Source organism: Ailuropoda melanoleuca, chromosome 12, assembly GCF_002007445.2.
Source record: "Ailuropoda melanoleuca isolate Jingjing chromosome 12, ASM200744v2, whole genome shotgun sequence".
Classification (NCBI taxonomy): Eukaryota; Metazoa; Chordata; class Mammalia; order Carnivora; family Ursidae; genus Ailuropoda; species Ailuropoda melanoleuca.
This window is the reverse complement of record NC_048229.1, coordinates 80,646,339-80,666,718: the sequence shown is the minus strand read 5'-3', so window position 1 is coordinate 80,666,718 and position 20,380 is coordinate 80,646,339. Positions and strand designations below refer to the sequence as shown.

The 20,380-nt window shown below is 53.5% G+C and overlaps 1 protein-coding gene across 2 annotated transcripts in view; it reads right to left on the bottom strand.

The window, feature by feature from the left end:
• ZC3H18 (zinc finger CCCH-type containing 18) overlaps window positions 1-20,380 on the bottom strand; it is a 55,724-nt gene that overhangs the window by 11,479 nt on the left and 23,865 nt on the right. For both annotated transcript variants that reach the window (XM_019803524.2, XM_019803527.2), the window contains 2 exons: window positions 15,905-16,022; window positions 14,396-14,664 (listed from right to left, as the gene is read on the bottom strand). In XM_019803524.2, coding sequence (XP_019659083.2) covers window positions 14,396-14,664; window positions 15,905-16,022 — 387 coding nt within the window. The remainder of the gene's footprint in view (window positions 1-14,395; window positions 14,665-15,904; window positions 16,023-20,380) is intronic.

The following is a 20,380-nucleotide window of genomic DNA, read 5'->3' as shown; positions in this document are numbered from 1 at the left end:
GCCCGTTCACCCTGTCCAGGAGCTCAGGGTGGAGGCACCCTGTGCCCACAGATACACCTTACAAACCCAAACATCTTCCCTGAAAAAGGAGCCAGAGTGTAGGATCCCAGACGGCTAGCAGCAGTTTAACACAGAGGCAGCTGCTGGTCCCATGACATTTGTATTTTTTTCTTAAAAAGATTTTATTTATTTATTTGACAGAGAGACAGACAGCCAGCAAGAGAGGGAACACAGCAGGGGAGTGGGAGAGGAAGAAGTAGGTTCCCAGCGGAGGAGCCTGATGTGGGGCTCGATCCCAGAACGCTGGGATCACGCCCTGAGCCAAAGGCAGATGCTTAACGACTGAGCCACCCAGGCGCCCCAACATTTGTATTTTTAATCAAACAGTTACAAAGTTCATTGAAAAGTTTTGGAAAACACAAAAAGGATAAACAAGGAAATAAATAAAAATCCCGTGATCTTGTTCTTCAGAGACAGCCAGCATTTAGCACCGCTGTGTTTCCTTTCTACTAGGATCCCGTCTGCCACGACGAACACTCACGCGTGTGCTCACACCCGCTGCAGACACAGCTGCGGCCCGCCTGGTGGCCGCATGTCTCCTGCGGCGTCCGCCCTGCAGACGTGCTCCTCCTGGACCGTGTGAGAAGCCACCCCCGGTGCTACCCAATCAAACAACTACTAGCTGTCTCTAACTTGAAAAGAAACCACAGGGGCGCCTGGGTGGCACAGTCATTAAGCGTCTGCCTTCTGCTCAGGGCGTGATCCCGGCATTCTGGGATCGAGTCCCGCATCAGGCTCCTCTGCTAGGAGCCTGCTTCTCCCTCTCCCACTCCCCTGCTTGTGTTCCCTCTCTTGCTGGCTGTCTCTGTCAAATTAATTCGAAAGAAAAGAAAGAAAGAAACCACATTAAAATGACTATATATACTTGTTTAGGGACAAAGTTTCTCTAAAGGCAAATTCCTAAGACGTGGAATCAGTGAGTCAAAGGAAACAAACACTTCACAGGCTCTTGAAAGTTGTCAAGCATTCTCCCCACAGTGAAGCCAATCTGTGCTCCGTCGGCAGCCGGGGTGCCCACTTTTGCCTCGCTGTCGACAATCCTAGGATCCTGTGTCACCAGGGAAGCCACCAGATCGAGCCCCAACCGTGGCAACGGCACACATGGAACGGGCTCCTGGTGCCTCCGGGGGCAGCTGTGGCTGCAGGGCCGCCCCGAGCTGTGGCGCTCCCCCTCCCTCGTGGCCACTTTCCTGGAAGCTCTGCATGTACGGAAGAGCCGTTCACTGTCCTGCGTCTGTCCCTGGCTACGTGCTTTTGACCGTGCCTGGCGGCGGCTGCCACACACTACAGCATGTTCTGACAGTCAAACCGTTTCTTTCTCTTTTTCCTCATTTCTTCTCTACTCTGAGCCACATTTGCTTCCGTTCTTCGTCTAGGTGATCTGGAGTTTCCTACCTTGTTGTAAAACCGCACTCCACGGTGCGCCCGGGATTTGTGGTTTCGGCGTGCGGCACGTCCGGCAGAGCGTGAGGGGAGCAGAGATGCGGCCTGCAGGGAGCGCCCGCAGCAGCGGCAGAGCCTGTCCCGCCCCCACCAGGCTTTCGGGGGGAGCGGCACGGAACTGATAAACGGCATCCTGCCATTTACTCGGGTCTTCTCCATGGGCGTCAGCAAAGGACAACAGTCTTCTTCTAAGAGGTCCTGCCTTCCCAGGGGAGACTTCCAGCCTCTGTGCTTCTCCAGCACCAGCATCTGAGTGTCTCGGTTAACACTGGGCTTCGCCATGGCCGCCATCTATCTATATTCCATCATAATACACAAAACCCATCACCTGCTGACATGTGCAGAACCACCAGCGAGTTCCAGGTTGTTACTTGCCAAGAATCCCACACCAGAAGCAGTAGCCAACATTTAAAAATGCCCCAAGGGGGGCGCCTGGGTGGCTCAGCTGGTAAGGAATCTGCCTTCGGCTCAGGTCATGATCCCAGAGTCTTGGGATCGAGCCCCCACATTGGGCTCCCTGCTCAGTGGGGAGCCTGCCCCTCCCTCTCTCTGCTGCTCCCCCTGGTCGTATCTCTCTCTGTCAAATAAATAAAATCTTAAAAAAAACCCCAAGAAACTCTTAACTCTAGGGAACAAACTGAGGGTTGCTGGAGGGGAGGAGGGTGGGGGATGGGGTAACGGGGGAATGGGCATTAAGGAGGACACGTGATGTAATGAGCACTGGGTGTTACATGCAACTGATGAATCACTGAACTCTACCTCTGAAACTAATGATGTACTGTATGGTAGCTAATTGAATTTAAATTTTAAAAATGCTCTAAGGACACACTAAATCAAAGCATAAAATCCCTGTTAGGTCAGCCCTAAACCCTAAGAGTGATTGCCACATAAGGTCATAAGCGGGTCCTCCTGGAAAAGTAATCCCCAAAGGAAGTGAAACCTGTCTGTCAATCCCAGCCTGTCCCAGGCCAGCCCGGAGCTGCTGTCACCTTTCTACGTCCTGAGTTACTCTCATCCTAAAAATGCTGGTGTGGGATTCTTCACCAGGTTTTCATTAGTCAAGAGAACGGCCCAGCTCTGCTGGTCTGCAGCCCCTCTAACAGGGCAACAGAGCAGATGGAAAGTGAGGGACAGATTCCTCATGTCACCATTAACTGTACTGGGAGCTCTGGCTACAAGTGAGGGGGAGAGAGGACAGAGTGCTGTCCCCTGTCCCCATCACAGCAGGGAAAAGAAATCCAAGGAGGCTGCAGAGAGGTGGTCAAAGCAGGTTGCCGCAATCTTTGAGAGTCAATGTTTCCTCCCCAGGGAGGACTCTTTCACGCACTCTGGTGGTGACTCTATGGGCTTCATGGTGAGCGGTCCTTGTACCAGTGCTGGCATGGGGCCTGGAGGGGCCGTCAGCCCACGCACACCGAGCCACCAGCCAGTGCCATCTTCCCTCTGAAGGGCTGGTACCAGGCCTGGTAGTGACCCAATGAAACAAGGGATCCCCCAAAGTGTGGTAAATGAGGGTCCTGATTTTAATTAATTTGTACATAGACAACCACTTTCATTTTTGACTTAATTTCTACAGTGACTCACTAGGACAAATGATCTAGCTCGTTTTATGGAAATGATACAGTTTCCTCTTAAACTGTATTTAAGCTTAAAAAGTAAAAATATCAAAAAATGTAAATTGTGCACATGGGACCTGGATACAGAAAACCATGCTGGCAGCACAAGAACAAAGTGGTTGAGGGAGCACGCTGAGTGAGGGGTCCCTTCTGCAGACCCCCAGACTCAGGTACTGCTGAGCTGGGCCACAGGTGTGGGACCCAGACCAAGGAGAGACAGCTTCAGACCTGGACACAAAAGCGGAACCGTCTATTTTAATGGCAGACGTTCTGGAGAAAATGACTGAATGTACACCCAATAAGGAGCTCACGGAGAACCCCACAGGCAAATGTGGCCGCGGCACGGGGAGAGCGGGCGGGGACAGGGTGAGGCGCGCTCCCGGACTCCCAAGCAGGCGGGCACACGGGGCCAGGGATGACCGCAGCCACATGTCCGCGATGTCTGTCCTTCCTCACTGTTTCCTTCGTTCTTTACGAAGTTTTCCAAACTTTCCTACACCATCATGTTTCATACCTATTGCAGAAAAACCTGAAGGGTTGTTTGAAAAATGTTTCCTCTCCTGCAGAGATCTTCCGCTACTCTGACTAGTGCGCCCGCTCAGGAATTTTACTAACACTTGGTCTTGGCGGTGTGTCCTCTTCTCTCACGGGACCTCCGCGCACAAGGAAGGAGCCCCCCGGGCTCCGACCAGCGCCGCCGCAGTGCCAAGCGGCGTGTACAGCTGCTGACACTGACCCTCACCTGCCTCCCAGCCCCACACCGGCAGGGACGGGGGAGAAGTCGCTTTGCGTGGGTCAGTCAGCTGAACACGACCCAGTCTGTAAGGGAGCAGGGCTGGCACGGCTGTGCTGAAACCCTGGGAGGCCACACCCCTGCCCCCAGCCTCGGACGTGGAGGGTGGGGGGGGGGCTGGTATCACGCAGGTGCCCCCAGCCCACGGCTCTACCTCTGCTTTCGGAGAGAGGCCAGGCCCCGGAGGCTGTCACACGGCTAACACTGCACCAAAGGAGGCAGGTTCACGGCGGAACAGCTGGAAGACCCCACAGGGCAGGGCAGGGAAAGGCAGCAGGAGCGAAGACAGCTGGGCAGGGAGGGCCCAGTCAGGAGCGTGTCAGGCCTGCATTTGCATAAACCCTTCTCAGCACGGCGGGGTGGGGGGGGAATAGGCCTCGCGTCCCTCTGCCCAAGGAAGGGGCCTTCCCCAGCACAGCTACAGCACACTCTTATCTTCCAGGCTCTGACCCTCTGTTCAAGGCCTTGGCAGAGATTCTGGGGTGCAAAGGTCAGCTGCAAGGCCTGCCAAACAGAAACGTCAACAAAACACAACAAAGGGGCCCCGACGACTCACAACACGCCTCTCATGTCACATCAGCGGATAGAGGTATGAAGTGCCAGTGACGTATGGGCGCGACTCCAAGGTGTTTGGAAACTCCAAGCGGAGTGGATGCCAAGTTCGGGGTCAAAGAGAAAACAAGAGAGGGGCGCCTGGGTGGCACAGCGGTTAAGCGTCTGCCTTCGGCTCAGGGCGTGATCCCGGTGTTCTGGGATCGCCCCACATCAGGCTCCTCTGCTATGAGCCTGCTTCTTCCTCTCCCACTCCCCCTGCTTGTGTTCCCTCTCTCGCTGGCTGTCTCTATCTCTGTCGAATAAATAAAAATTAAAAAAAAAAAAAACTTTTAAAGAGAAAACAAGAGAGAAAACATAAAGGTGCTCTAACATCAAAAGGGCTAGACATCTAATACAGATCCAGGAAAAGGGAATTAGAAGTGACTGAACTCATACTCCTGTCCCACATCAGAGCACCTTCCATGGGACTACATTCTGGGAGCCTCTGTGGGGCCTTCCATGGAAGCCTGTGCTGTGATCACCTCCTCCAACCCTGGGCAGAAACCACCTATGGAGGTCCATGCGGCTGAGGCCGCCACACCCCTTCCCTGCACATCTGGGTGGGCCCTCAAATGCACCCTGCTGGCTGCACCCCTTCCTGCCTAGCATCACTCCGGGGGACACCTGCCAGTGAAGAGATTCCAAGCCCTGGCAAGGCATCGCTCCCTCTGGAACGCCCACCGTGCGTGGAAATCCCGCTTCTTCCTGGTCTTGGACTATCATTAGTTTTTACCGCCCACCCCCGCGGGCTACAACCCCTCCTCCAGCCTGCGCCAGGCTGTCTGCCCCTCTCTTAGGGACAGACACACGGTAAGATGTGAGAGAACTCAGATCTCCTGTTGACGTTTCTCAGCTTGCTGCCGCCACAGGACCCGACGGCAGCCTGAAACGCAGGCCAAGGCACGCCCAACCCGTGAGGCACGCAGCGGTGCCCCGGAACCCTGACAATTCCAGGGCTGAAGCTGGGTCCTGACCAGAGGGCCCCGAGGACTTACACTTCTGCACACCAAGGGCTGGTCGCTGCTGCAGATGGTTCTCCCGGGGGCGCAGGACAGACAGTCTCCCTAGTGAGAGGGCACGCGGTGACAGACCCATCACTTGCACCCTCCAGTTCTGAAAACGTCCCTGAACCTAATCAGAAACAAGTAAACCTGCAAGGAGCGTGACTGCCAGCAGGGGGCTCGCAAATTCCCACCCACTTCCACTTTAATTTCTGGATGAGTGGAAAGAAAACAGTCCACTGTTTCACGTGGTGGGCAAGTGGCACTCACATACATTTCTGACCGCAAGGCCCCTGATGTTGCCCGAGGCTCCTTACGGCTCCCGCCCCCCTTCCCCCAGCCTCCCCTGCTCCCACTGGGGGCGGATCATGCCCGAGGCGGCGCTCCAGCAAGTCGTCCTACCTCGCGGCCGCATCCGTGTCCACCTGTATTTCTCCAGCTCCCGTGGACACCAGTTGGCCAAGCTTAGATCTGAGTACACGGGAGAATGCTGTTATCTGCCTTCTTGTCTTTATCAGTTGGGCCACTTCTGGATCATTCAGTAGCTTAAAAATGCCCGGGCCACAATGACTTTCTCAGAGGCAAGCAGTTCAGCTGTGCCCAGGACAGACGAGAGGTCAGCACAGTGAACTAAGGTTTATGACATCTCCAGGCAAGCGCCTTTGTCCTCACAGAAGATCAGTGACTTTTAAAGCCAAGCCTAAGTGCCGGGAAACCAACTCTGAGCAATCTCTGAGTGCCCAGCTCATCAGGAAGCACGAAACGTCACGCAGCTGGGAGCAGAGTGGGAGGCTGGGGCGACCTGCCCTCATGCGGCCTCAGGACAACGCCCACCTGCGTCCGTGGGGCCACACACACCCTGCGAGGCTCCCGACAGCTGTCCAGGTATGGTCATCGGACACACTCAGGGGCAGCAAAGGCATGTGACACCACCACACTGGTCTAGGGCCATGTGGTCGATCACAACCTGTAATGTTCAAATTCACGAACCCGACAAACTGAAGCACATAAGCTATGGGAGATGCCGAGGGACCACTGCTGCCGAGGTGAGGGTAACAGGAACCCGGAGCAGAGAGGTGCGCTCAGAGAACGGGGAGGGAGAGTCACCAAAAGCAGAGGGAAACCTAATGTGTAGTTTTCACAAAAAAGATAGCAGACCGCAGTGAGGGTCATCTTCTCTCTAGGGCAGCAGAAGGCCACGCAGCCTCAGAAGTGACGGTGAGTCTGAGCTGGACAGGGGCGCACAGGGCAGCAATCCTAGCGCAGCTCACGTAGCTACAAGTCGACCACCCTTGCCCTGGCAATTCCCGGCCTCTGAGGGCAAGTCCAGAGCAGTGGGCCTCTGTGCTGGGGTCAGGGACCCCTGTGAGGAAGGCTGTGAATGGTTGCCCACCGCCAAGCCACCCTGAGGTCCCTGGTGCGCCTCACACTGGATGCTGACAGGCTGCACGCAGCTTCTGGCAACCCGAGACAAGGTGCCCGTGGAGGAGATGGCGGGCTTCAGTGCGCACAAAGCAGCGGGCAGGAACAGGGGCTCCCTTGTGAGGACGGAGGAAAGCTCCCGGGGAGTTAAGGAGCCTGCCCTTTCAGCCCCAACGGGCATCAAACCTCACACGTGCAGCTGAACGTTCAACGAACAGCTTTGAAGACGACAGGCAGTCCGGGCAATCCCTCCAGGAAGACCGCAATTACTATCTTTATCTAGAATGAAATTAATTTGCCTATGCCAAAGAACACCCTAACTCCCCCTCAGCCCCACCCCGTGCAGCACACCCACTGGCTCGGCTGTAAAGATCAGAAGGAGGTTTCACAAAAGGGACTTCCCTCTATTTATACAGATGTGTTCTACAGAATTGCTTACAAGGATCTGCTCAAGTCTAACAGCAGCCCAGATACAGGAGTGGGCAAGAGATCTCCAAAGGCCTAATTCCAGAAGGTAAACCTAAATGGAGAGAGAGACACATCTCTCCACACAGTGACGCACATCGAGCGTATGAGGTCTAGAGGGAAACTGGTCAGAAAGCCCAGAGGGAGACGCCCCACAGAAGGCTGTGTGAGAGCGGACCAGGGCAGGGAGGGCAAGTGGACAAGGGCAGGAAAGAGGGCTACCAGCAGGGGGTAAGACGCAGGGAGCCCGGCACTCTGCTGGCACATGGCACCAGTCCTCGCCACGCCTCACCCTGCTGTGAGGTGTCTGTCCCCCCTTCTGGGTAATGGGTGGTCTGGGTTTCAAGAGCTCTTACTGCTTGCAGACAAACCACACTGAGTTTATCATCACCAACTCCTATGTATGCCCACTGGCCTCTGCAAGGACCATTCTCAGGGCAGAGTCGACCCCACTGCAGAGTCCCTCGTGCACTAGCTAAGACGAAAGCGTCCCACCCACTCTGAATGCAGTTATGTCTGTCTCCTACTTCAGGCAGGAAAAGTTCTTTCCGTCTAGCTGTTGATGTAAAATTCCCAAACTGTCCTAGGTAAGTAAGTCGACTCATCTAAAAATGGGAGCTCACACAAACGTATTACTATGGGGAAATTCAGCCACCTCCTGAAGTGGTCACGCCAGCTCTGTCCGCTCAAAGGAAAAGGAAATAGGAGGACCGTGCAGGAAATTCTGCTCTGGGGAAACCCTAGCCCTTCACGCTGGCAGCAGGGCTGGCGGAGTTCCAGCCAGGGTGATCAAAGATGGGGTTCAAGACTCCCTGGCACCAAAGAGACAGGCTGAATCCAGACCAAGTGACAGGGTGAGCCTGCCTCCGCCCACAGCAGAGGCGCTGTTGGGGAGGGCCCATAGGGCATGAGTGAGGGTCTAGGGAAGAAAAAAGAGGGGGATGTGAGCCTGGCAAAAGGAAGCAGATGCCAGTGGAGAGCAGGCCTGCCCGGTTTGGTGAGAAAGCTGCACCTCATTTTAGGAAGAATCCACTTAGTCAAGCCTCTTGAACCCGCCCCGCTGGCTTAGCCGTGCTCTCGCTGACCCCGTCCCTCACCCGAAGGCCCACGGTTGTGCAAATGCAGGGTGTGAGGGCTGTTCTTCACACAGATCTGGTGCTTGCGGGCTAAGCCAATAAATGCTACTGCACGGAGAGCAGTCTTTCTGGATTCACGCGGACAGTCCTCTGGAGGGGTCAGACAGCACCGGGAACATGAGTGCTGGGTGGGCGTCTGTGCCCTGAGTTAGCAACAAGCACAGAGAGACACAGTCACCTGTGCAGCTGTCTTCCCTCCAACAGGCTCTCTCTAAAAGCACACTCCGGTGTATAAACATGCCCGAGATGGAAATACAGACACCTGACTCGGCGCAGGACATGTGAATAGGAGTGGGGGAAGGCAGACTATACAGCCAGAGCGAATATGAGTAAATGCGCTCATAAGTCGCCACAGCGCTGGAGCGGACCGGCTGACATGATTCGGGCATCTACAGAGCGGACCGGCTGACGTGATTCGGGCATCTACAGAGCGACATCCTAGACATCAGCTGCCCACCTTCCCTGTGTCTCTCCTTCCCAGACCGGGCAACTGGATACGCGTAAAAGCAGCCGTTTTAGGAGTCTGGAAACAGAATGAGTGAGTTCTGCCTGCAGCACTCAGCCCGCAGCTTTGTCACTCCTACATTGGCTGTGACAGATAAAGGAAAAATGGAGGATGCTACCAAATCCAAAACTCATTTATAGCACCATCAAGTGTGTGTGGGCTCCAGCTCTGCGCCAGGCCGAGGCGAGGCCCGAGGCCGCGGTGCCCTGCAGGGGACCGCGCTACAGAAGGCAACGGGTGATAACACATACGTGAACAGGGATCGAGCAGGATGACAAGACAGGAGTGAGTGGGGAGGCCTCTCTGAGCAGCAAGATCTGAGCAAAGTACTGGAGACACAGAGGGCCAGCAGGGGCAGAGGACGGCCGGAGCACAGGCCAGATGAACAGCAAAGCAGGTGGTATGAGCAGTGGGCCTCTTGCTCCAGCAGCGCTCCCAGAGCAGGGACAGCCCCCCCACCGAGTCCACACTGGAAACAGTGGGCATCTCAGGGAAAAGGGCTTCTATCAAAACAGGGCCTCAATGGACCAACAAGAGGAAGATCAAAATCAAGGTCTGCCATCCAAATGCAGTTATAAATTTCCAGACAGCATAGAGTGACTGCTGCAACAGAGAGGCATCAAAGCAGTCTTTTAAAGAACGAACGGTTCCAGGGCATCTAGAATATGTGATTCACTCTGAATGTTCTTTAAAAACATTATGTTGCCCAATATTAGGAAAGTATGAAAAAATACAGATTTAGTGAGGACACTTTATTGCGATCTGGAGCGTGAGAACAGTCACAACTGGTGCTCACACAGACTAAGCATCCTGCCGCTTCACCGTCAGGAACACGGCTGCACGAGGAGGTGAGCTGACTTCATCCACCAACAAACCATGACTAAGAGATGAACTCAGTATAAAGGATACAAAGTCAACGTAAAAAAAATCTGTTGCATTGTTATACACTAACAACCTGAAAACAACAACAAAGGAAACAATCTCATTAACAATTGCATCAAAAATAATAATATACTGGGGGCGCCTGGGTGGCTCAGTTGGTTAACCTGAGCCTTCCGCTCAGGTCCTGATCCCCGGAGTCCTGGGACAGGGCCCCGCATGCGGCTCCCGCTCAGTGGGGTGTCTGCTTCTCCCTCTCTCTCTGCCCCTCCCCTCCCCACCCCACTCATGCTCTTGGTCTGTTGCTTTCAAATAAATAAAAATCTTAAAAACATAATAAAACACCTAGAAATAAATTGAGCCAAGGGGGTGAAAGAGCTATACACTGAAAATTACAAGAAATTAATGAAAGAAACTGAAGACCACACACAAAGGGAAATATGTCCCATATTCACAGATTGGAAGAAATAATACTATAAAAATGCTGCTAATACCCAAACCCATCTACAGACTCAATGCAATCCCTATCAAAATTCCAATGATATTTTTCATTAGAAACAGAAACAACAATCATACAATTTTTAGGGAACCACAAAAGACCCCAAACAGCCAAAGCAACCTTGAGCAAGAACAAAACTGGAGGGGCGCCTGGGTGGCATAGCGGTTGGGCGTCTGCCTTCGGCTCAGGGCGTGATCCCGGCGTTATGGGATCGAGCCCCACGTCAGGCTCCTCCGCTATGAGCCTGCTTCTTCCTCTCCCACTCCCCCTGCTTGTGTTCCCTCTCTCGCTGGCTGTCTCTATCTCTGTCAAATAAATAAATAAAATCTTTAAAAAAAAAAAAAAAAAAGAACAGAACTGGAGGCTTCACAGTTCCTGATTTCACAGTATATCACAAAGTTTTAGTGGTATTGGCATAAAAACAGACCTAGATCAGGGTGCCTAGCTGGCTCAGTCACCAGAGCGTAGGACTCTTGATCTCAGGGTTGTGAGTTCAAGCCCCATGTTGGGTGTAGAGATTACTTAAAAAAAAACCCAAAAGACAAAAAACAAAAACAGACACAAATCACTGGAACAGAATTGAAAGCCCAAAAATAAATTCACACATATATGGTCAATCACAACAAAAAAGGCAAGAATACACAATGGGGAAAGTACAGCCACTTCAGTAAATGGTGTTGGGACACTGGACAGCCGCATGCAGAAGGGTGACACTGGACCCCCATCGCACACTGTGTACAAAATAACTCTACAGGGGGATTAAAACCTTGAAGCGATGGAAGACCTGAAACCACGAAACTCCCAGAAGAAAACACAGGAACAAAGCTCCTTGACACAGGTCTCAGTAATGACTGTCACCCAAAGCACAGGAAACAACATCAAAAATAAATAAATGCATGGGGCGCCTGGGTGGCACAGCAGTTAAGCGTCTGCTTTTGGCTCAGGGCGTGATCCCGGCGTTATGGGATCGAGCCCCACGTCAGGCTCCTCCGCTAGGAGCCTGCTTCTTCCTCTCCCACTCCCCCTGCCCTGTGTTCCCTCTCTCGCTGGCTGTCTCTATCTCTGTCGAATAAATAAATAAATCTTTAAAAAAAAAATAAAAAAAAAATAAATAAATAAATGCAATCACTGAACTCTGCCCCTAAAACTAGTAACACTATATGTTAATTAACTGAATTTAAATAAATAAAAAATATATATTTAGAAATGGAAAATAAATAAGCAGGACCACATTCAACTAAGCTTTTGCACAGAAAAGAATAATAATGAAGTGAAAAAACAACCTACGAGAATGAGAAAAAATATTTGCAAAACATCTATCTGATAAGGGGTTAACATACAAAATATGTAAGAAATTCACACAACTCAAAAGCCAAAAACAATCTGATTTAAAAATGGGTAATTTCCAGACCAGACATTTTCCAAAAGAGGACATCCAGATGGCCCACAGGTAAGGTGAAGAGATGCTCGCCACTAGTTATCAGGGGCCTACAGATCAAACCCACAGGGAGCTGTCACGTCCTGCCTCTTACACTGGCTGTCATCCAAAGCAGAACTGGTCGCGACGTCAGTGAGGGTGGAGGCAAGGGAAGCCTCAGGCACTAGACCACTGCATGACCCCACAACCCCTTCTGGGTAAATACCCAGAGGAGATGAAAACAGAAAGAGGCCGTCTGCACTGCTGCTCGCCTCAGCACTGTTCTCAACAGGAGCATGCGGGTGGATGGACAGACGGAGAAAATGTGGGAGAGCCGCATGATGGAGTGTTGCTTAGCCATAAAAAGGATATCCTGCCATTTGTGAGGACATGGATGGACCCTGAGAAATAGTGCTAACTGAAGTAAGTCAGACAAAGAAAGACTATTCTCACTGCACATGCTCACTTACGTGTGGAATCTAGAAAAGCCAAACTCGCAGACACGGAGGGCAGAATGGTGGTTGCCATGTGCTGGGGGTGCTGGCAATGGGGAGCTGCTCATCAAACGGTACCCATTTCCCGTTACAAGATGACTAAGTTCTGGGGATCTCACGTACACCACGGGGGCTGCAGCCAGCAATTCTGTCTCGTGTACCTGAAAGCTACTGAGCGAGCAGATCTTAAATGTTCTCCCCACACACGGAGAAGGTAGTTCCGTGAGGCGATGCTGGTGGGAACTTGCTGTGGAGACCAATCTGCAGCACACACGCCTATCCACTCATCACACTGTGTATTTTAAGTCTGTACAATGTTACATGTCAACTGCACCTAATAAAGCTGGAAAAAAATAAAATAAGAGGCTTTCCCTCAAAAAAAAGAGGAAAAAAAGGACATCATCGAGAAAGCAAAACTGACCACATAAAGTACGGGGGTGGGTGCGCACGTGCAAGTCAGTTACCTGACAAGGGGTTTGTACCCTGAATACATACAACTCAATAATAAAGACAACGAGCACATAATTTTTAAAGAAGTGGGCAAAGGATCTGAATAGACGTTTCTGTACAGAACATTTACCAAGAAGCACATAGACAGATGCTCAGGGAGATGAAGACCGAGCCACAGCGAGCTACCATTTCATGCCCAGGAGGACAGCTGCAATAAGAGAAGACGGACACTAATAAACTACCGGAGGGAGCTGGAGCCTCACACATTTCTGGAGGGAATGTAAACTGATGCAGCTATCTAGGAAGGTTCCAGAAATTCCTCAAAAGGTTAAACATAGTTAGCACATGACCCAGCAATTCCACGCCTAGGTGTACACCCAAGGGAAATGAAAATGATTTCCACACTAAAACTTGTACCCGAACGCCCACATTCACAATAGCCGAAAGGCAGAAATACCCTAAATGTCCATCAACGGACAAACAGGTACACAAAATGTTGTATCCACACAACGGAATTTTATTCAGCCACAAAAGGGAGTGAAGTATGGATACGTGAACTTCGGAAACCGTCATGCCAAGTGAAAGGAGCCGATCACAAGAGGCCACATGTTGTGCGACCCCATTTCTATGAAATGTCTGGGACAAGCGTATCTACAGAGACTGAAAGTGGGTTAGTGGCTGCCAGGGGCCGCGGATAATGAGCGTGAGGTTTCTGTCCGTGGCACGGAGCGCGTTAGTGTCGTGATGGCGCCCCAGCTCTGCGCACACGCGCCGCTGGCTTCGTACGCTTCAAACAGAGGGGCTGCAGGACATGCACGTTTCACCTCAGGAGGCTGTGAACACAGACACAACTTCCTCCACCTTCCATGATTTTCTGACAACCACCTGTCCTGCTCTCATACTCAAATATACATATGCACATATTTTATTTCTTTTTAAAAGATTTCTTTGAGAGAGAGAGAAAGGGAGGGAGGGAGCAAGTGATAGGAGGGGCAGAGGGAGAGAGAAAATCTCAAGCAAACTCCATACTGAACATGGAGCCTGACGCCGGGCTTGATTCGAGACCCTGAGATCACGACCTGAGCTGAAATCACAAGCACGCTCCACCGACGGAGCCGGCCAGGCGCCCCTGCATGTATTCTAAACAAGGGCTGTCTGAAGGCCCAGAACCTGCCCTGCTTCTTGGGCCGCTGCTGCGCTGCGTGTCGTCGGCGCCCACCCCAGCGGTCACCCTGGCAGCTCTCCTGACGCTGCACAACAGGGGGACTAACACCCAGGGAACGAGCCGACTGGGGGCCTGCCCTCCACCAGGAGACGCCAGAGCACCACACGGTGGCCAGCAGTCTCCCACGCCCTCCGCCAAAGCAGGGGGGCTGGGAACTCACACCTCTCGATTCAGGGTGACGATGAGTGGCACCTGGTTCACGTTCCCACTGTAATACGCAAGTCACAGGATGGGGTGGCACCTGCCCCTCAAAACTCACCAATGCTTCCCAGGGACAACTGTGGGATTGTGGGTACGGGGCTACGGGAAGCAGACAGGACCTGTGAGCCACCGGCGAGCCCCCTCCTCTCCAGGCCCCAGGCCACCAACCTAGAGCCCAGCCGGCGGATGGCCTACCTTGGTGGCTGCGGGGAACGGGGCTTCGGCTTCTCTTTCTCCTTCTCGCGCTCCTTCTCCCGGTCTCGGTCTCTGTGCTGTCGGTCCTTCTCATCCCGCTTGGCTCGCTCTCTCTCCCACTCCTCTTTCCTCCGCTGCCGCTCCTTGTCACGCTCCCGCTCACGTTCCCGCTCACGCTCCCGCTGCCGGCGCTCCCGCTCTCGGTCCCGCTCCCGCTCCCGCTCGCGCTCCCGCTGTCGGTTCTCACGCTCCCGCTCCCGCTCTCGGTCCTGAAGTCAAACATACATGCTGGGTGATACCTGGCACTAAGTGCGGGCAGCATCACTGAAGCCACAGGGAACGATCTCAAGTGCTCACCCTGTTTCCAAGTTTCTCCTTACAACACAGCGTTAAGCAGTGAGCCAGATGCCAGCTTGGGACCCAGCCTAACGGTTCAACACTACCTGCCTCACGCCTCAGCCCTTCCTGCGAGTGGTGGAGATGACCCGGCAAGGCCTCTGGTGGGCCTGGACCAAAGCACTCTGCTTGATGGAGTCTGCTACAGAGGGGGCACCCCAACGTGGTGGCTCTTGCTTTCCTAAGCACAACCCTTGAACACCTTTCTGCGCCAGTCTGCACTCCTCCACTCATTCGCTCTAATATTCAAAGTTAAAACGATAAAGCCCAAATCACAGCATGAAGACGGGTTTCAGGCTCTAGGTAGCCTTGCAGGGAAATGAAGCATGTTCATGCCCCTCCCCTGGCCTGAAACCTTGGACATGGTCGGGGAGAGAGGTGGTGGAAAGGGGCTGCAAACAGGCCCCTCCGACCTTCCAGGCTGCCCTGCCTGCATGCAGCACCTGTACCCCAGCAGCCTGGCACTACTGATGCTCTACCAGGGAGAGGGGCACAGGATGGCCAACCTAACTCATGGCTTCCCAGGGCAGTCACCTCCCTTTGGTCCTGAAAACTTAAAACTCTGTCATATGAGTCACAGGACAAAGCCCACCCCACTGCTCCCACCCGACCTTTTCTTAGTGGCAACTTTCCCATCACTCTGAAAACATCAGGGACTCAAAGACTGAAGCACATCCGCTCATCAAAAAATACCAATACAGAATGGTCCTACAGGAGACCACCACGGTACAGCTGGGCAGGGGCCCAGGTCATGAAAATGGAGGACGACAGCATCATTACAAACAGTATTACTGAGAAGCCTGAGGAGGGGTTTGCTCAAGAGGGTGGGACACAGTTCCAAGCAAGCTTATATTAATAACCAAATCGGCAAACCTACCTTTTAAAAAAACCACAGCAGGAACAAAGGTGAACTAAAGGATGTCTCTGTTTGAACCACCACCCATTTAATCTGTGGATCTGAACTGTTTCTCCACAAACAGTTAATTTGGGCTGAAACTGGTACACTGTGCCAACACTATTAAGACCATATGAAATCCTATAAATTAAAAAGGGGATCATTTTAAGGAACGGCCCAGTGAGGTCAGATGTGCACAGCAACGCTCCACCACTTACCCGGTAATTATGGTATGGCTCCGTCTCTGTATACTGCACCCGGAAGTTCTCGTACTGCCCGCCACGCCAGAAACGCTCGATTTCGTAGTCGTAATACGGGTCTGCGTAAGGCTCCAGTCTGAAAACAGAGCCAGGAAAAAGCAAATCTTATCCCTTGGGAATATTAATGCAAAAACATTACATAAAATGTCAGCAAACAGAATCCGACACCACGTTAAGAAAACAGACACCATGACTCAGTGGGATTTATTCCAGGAGTGCAAGGTTGAGTCAATACGAGCAGATTCGTGACTATACCGCGCATCACGACAGACGCAGAGAGAAAAACCACGGGCCTGCACCCACAGAAGGTGGCGGCGTCTGGGACAATTGCTGAAGGGAAGCGGAGGTGATGCTGCCTCAACGCGACCGCACACGTGTACGCTGTGCACCTCAAGCCAACCTCTCACTCAGCAGGAGCAGAGGGGCACTTCTATCAGGCCAGGCCACGGCGAGGAGGCCACAGCCCCACAGCCCCCACGCACCCCCCGGCGGGACAGGGGCCCGGCTGCTACAGCCAGGAGGCAGGAGACCGGGCCAGGACAAGGATCTACACTTGGAAACTGAGATACAGGAAAGCCCGTGCAAGCAGCCAGAAGAACCCAGTGAGGCAGGCCGAGAGCAAAGAATCACTGCCTGGGAGAGAGTATAGAGTCTTCACTTACAGCAGGGAGCAAGAAGAAAAAATACGGAGGGACAAAGGACGCTTCACCAGAAATGAGCAGAATGTATTTGAGGAAAATTTCATAACAGTCGCGAGAGGCCATAAAGAAATGGAAAAACATTCCATGCTCATGGACTGGAAGAGCAAACACTGTTAAAATGTCTACACATTCGGGGTGCCTGGGTATTACGCCAAGTGAAATAAGTCAATCAAAGAAAGACAACTATCCTATGATCTCACTCATATGTGGAATTTAAAAAACAAAACAGAAGAACATAAGGGAAGGGGGGAAATAATATAAAACGAAATCAGAGAGGGACACAAACCGTAAGAGACCAAACTGAGGGTTGATGGAGGGGAGGCGGGTGGGGGATGGGCCAGATGGGGGATGGGCAGTAAGGAGGGCACTTGTTAGGATGAGCACTGGGTGTTGTATGGAAGTGATGAATCACTGAATTCTACTCCAGAAACCAATATTGCACTGTATGTTAACTACCTAAAATTAAAACAAACACAGAAAACACTGAAAAGACACAAAAACAGGTGTGAATAAATGAGACGATGTTCCTCAGCCAGGATGACTAGACACTGACAAGAAGTCAGCTATCTGGGGCGCCTGGGTGGCACAGTGGTTAAGCGTCTGCCTTCGGCTCAGGGCGTGATCCTGGCGTTATGGGATCGAGCCCACATCAGGCTCTTCAGCTGTGAGCCTGCTCTTCCTCTCCCACTCCCCCTGCTTGTGTTCCTTCTCTCTCTGGCTGTCTCTATCTCTGTCGAATAAATAAATAAAATCTTTAGAAAAAAAAAAGAAGTCAGCTATCTGTCAGTTCATTGATAAACGTAGGGCAATCCCAGTACTAACAGCAGTGAGCTCCTACACAGAGCTAGACGAGCGGCCGCACCCCCCCACACCCTGCACAGGGAGACAGAGGCAAGGGAGACCAGCCAAGAAACACATGCCTTGTGAGACAATACACCACAGTAGGAGGCCTTTCTGGAGAGGAAAGGAATGGCCCACAGGAATGTGAGAGGAAGTCCAGAGACAGATCCCAGCACAGAGGATAAAGGAGCTTCCCGCAGGGACAACGTAGGCTTGTCACTGACCGGGAAGGAACAACTGCTAATTGCTGGGAGGAAGGTGAGGAGACCCCACCTTACCCACGGACCCAGAGGACCTGCCCCGGGGATGCCTGGGACCCCGATGGAGGAAAGAGGAAATGTAAACCCAGCAACACATGGGCTCTCTTGGGGGATTTCTTGGCTCCACACCAACTCTCCCCTTTGAGTAAGCTGGTGGGGGAAACCGAGGCGCCTACAACCCACAGAGGTGCCGCTCTGGGGAGCTGCTGAGGCCTCCGCCAGGAGGAGCATCTGGGTCACCTGATGGCCTCCAGCAGGCTGCCTTCTGGGAGGCCTCTCCCCGGGCTCGTCCAGGACCCCGGCAAGCCGGGTCCGTGGGTGACATAGCTCTCTTTCATTCCAAGCAGTCAGACATCTTCCTAAGCACCTCAGCCCCACACGACTCAGATCCTCAGATCGTATTTAAGACAGGAGTCAGGAATGACAGAGCCTGCTGCAGCTGAAAGGGAAGAAAGAACGTTGCCCCCGAGGCACCAGCACCATTTGCAGCCACTGAGGCCCTGGCGAGCACTTTCCCAAGAGCGTGCGAGGGTGTGTGTTCTGTCAAAGGAGGGCTGTACAGGCCGACTGGCGTTTGGGAAACTGGGTAAGCAGGGTGTAAACGGCTCCCCGCCTGCGGGACTGCTCAGAGCCGGAGGGTATGGCCGCCAGGGCCCTGGTCCTCGGAGCACAGACAGCGCGGCCGGACGGTGCAAGCAGCAGTACGCTCGAAGGACGCTGACCAGTAAGGGCTCCACCCCAGGCCCTGGGTTACTGAGCAGCTCAGCTGCTGACAGCTCCTGCCAAGGACCTCATTCCTCCCAGCTGACACCCTGGGCTCCCCTCGTCCGCCAGCTCCCACCCTCCTGCAGGCTCAGGCAGCATTCTCTGTTCGCACCCCGCCCCAGCAGCCTGTGCAGAGAGGTTTCCTCCCTTCCTCCCTTCTTTCTTAAGTAGGCTTCACGCCCACCGTAAAGCTTGAACTCAGGACCCCAAGAACAAGAGTCGTGTGCTCCCCGCGACTGAGCTAGCCAGGCGCCCCGAGGTGACATTTCTTAATGTCTTGTGTGCATGAGGTCCCACGAGTTGGTCAGCATCTGAATAAAGTGCCTCAGGTAGAAACTCTTAAAGCTATGAATTGGAGTCTGTCTATAAAAGCCCTACTTTTTACCAAATGATCCTACTGGACAAATTGTTTAACTCCAAACAACAGCACAGTAAAAGACCGTTTTCCTGTCCTTTATGCCATCTCAGAGAGCTTCCTCACAGCTCCTGAGCGAGCACGTCGTCTCAACGGTTCTCCAACGAAGCACCCAGCTCCACGGTACCGGAGCTAACCCCACTAAGGCCACTGGGAGCCACCACATGACAGCGACTCAGTGTTCCAACCCTACCCTCAGTGTCAGGCCAGGGAGCCCAGGCCCCGGGAACGACGTCCATGGTTCTCAGATCTCAGTGGGTGGGCAGCAGAATTACCCAGAAGGCTTCTCCACCCGCCCTTGACGCTCTGATGGGAGCATTTCTGACAAGCCCCCTGCCCCAGTGTGCTGCTGGTCCTGAGGCCGGCCCCAGAGCTGAGCCCTCGGGCCTGCTCCCACCTTCCTTGCCCGGCACACACAGGCACCGTGTCACAGGCACCGTGGTCACAGGCCTGCTGCACGGCTGGCCGAGGAGCCCCTGGCACAGAACCTGTGGTGCTGCAGGCTCCCAGGAAAGGAGAAGCAGCACTGCTGGTCTTTCTGAGTTGGACATCGATGGCCCTTGAACTGCTGTTAAGTTAGCTGCTTGGTGTCTCAGCAGCCCTGCTTGCGCTCTGCCAAGTGCCTCCCGTTCCGCCAGCTGCGCCGTGGGAGGCTGGCCCACAGTAGGTGCCGCAGGAGCTGGTGAGGCTGGGGTGCAAAAGGGCTCTCTCTGTCCTGGCCCCTGCCCGTTGCTGCCAGCAGGACTCCCACAACCCGGCTCATCGCCCACCTCAGAGACGTCAGTGGAGCTGGCCAGCGTCCCCTCCTCAGCGGCGGAGTCCCAGCGCCTCCTCCGGCTTCTCAGTATGAACAGTTGTAGCCTCACTCCTCCCTCCCGGCGGGGGGTGGGGGCGCTGCTTCCGGCAGTTGCAGCTTCCATAGTCTCGTAGACAGCATGTCTTTATGTTAAATGCTCTCCATTAAAATAGTTGGGGGGGGGTCTCCTCTGCTTAGTGGACCCCAGTTGACACAGCAGAGGCGGTTTCCCACCTGACCCACGCCGGGACCCTGTTCCCAGCGGTGCCGACTGACAAGGTCTGTCTGGGGCCTGGCACACGAGTGTCACAGAAGCCCATGGTTCATTCTAAGGCTCTGATGTTGAAACACCAAACACAAGTGAGAATGTGGGTCGAAGGCCCATCTTCAGAGGCTTCAGAGGCTGAAGGCCCCGCAGCGGGGGGCCCCCCAGCAGAGGAGGTGCGGAGTCCGCAGCCAGCGTCAGCCCAGCACCACGCACAGGGTGGGGCCGGAGCGCGGTTGCAGAGCCACACTCGCCACGCTGCTCCCCAGCTGGCACGTGTTCAAGTCCCCGTTCCAACCACGGCTGGGTAACAGTGTCAAGGGTGAGCCTTGAGGTTCTAAACCTCTTCTTTCAGTGCTCAGAATGACCACACTCAAGGAGCATGCTCGTCA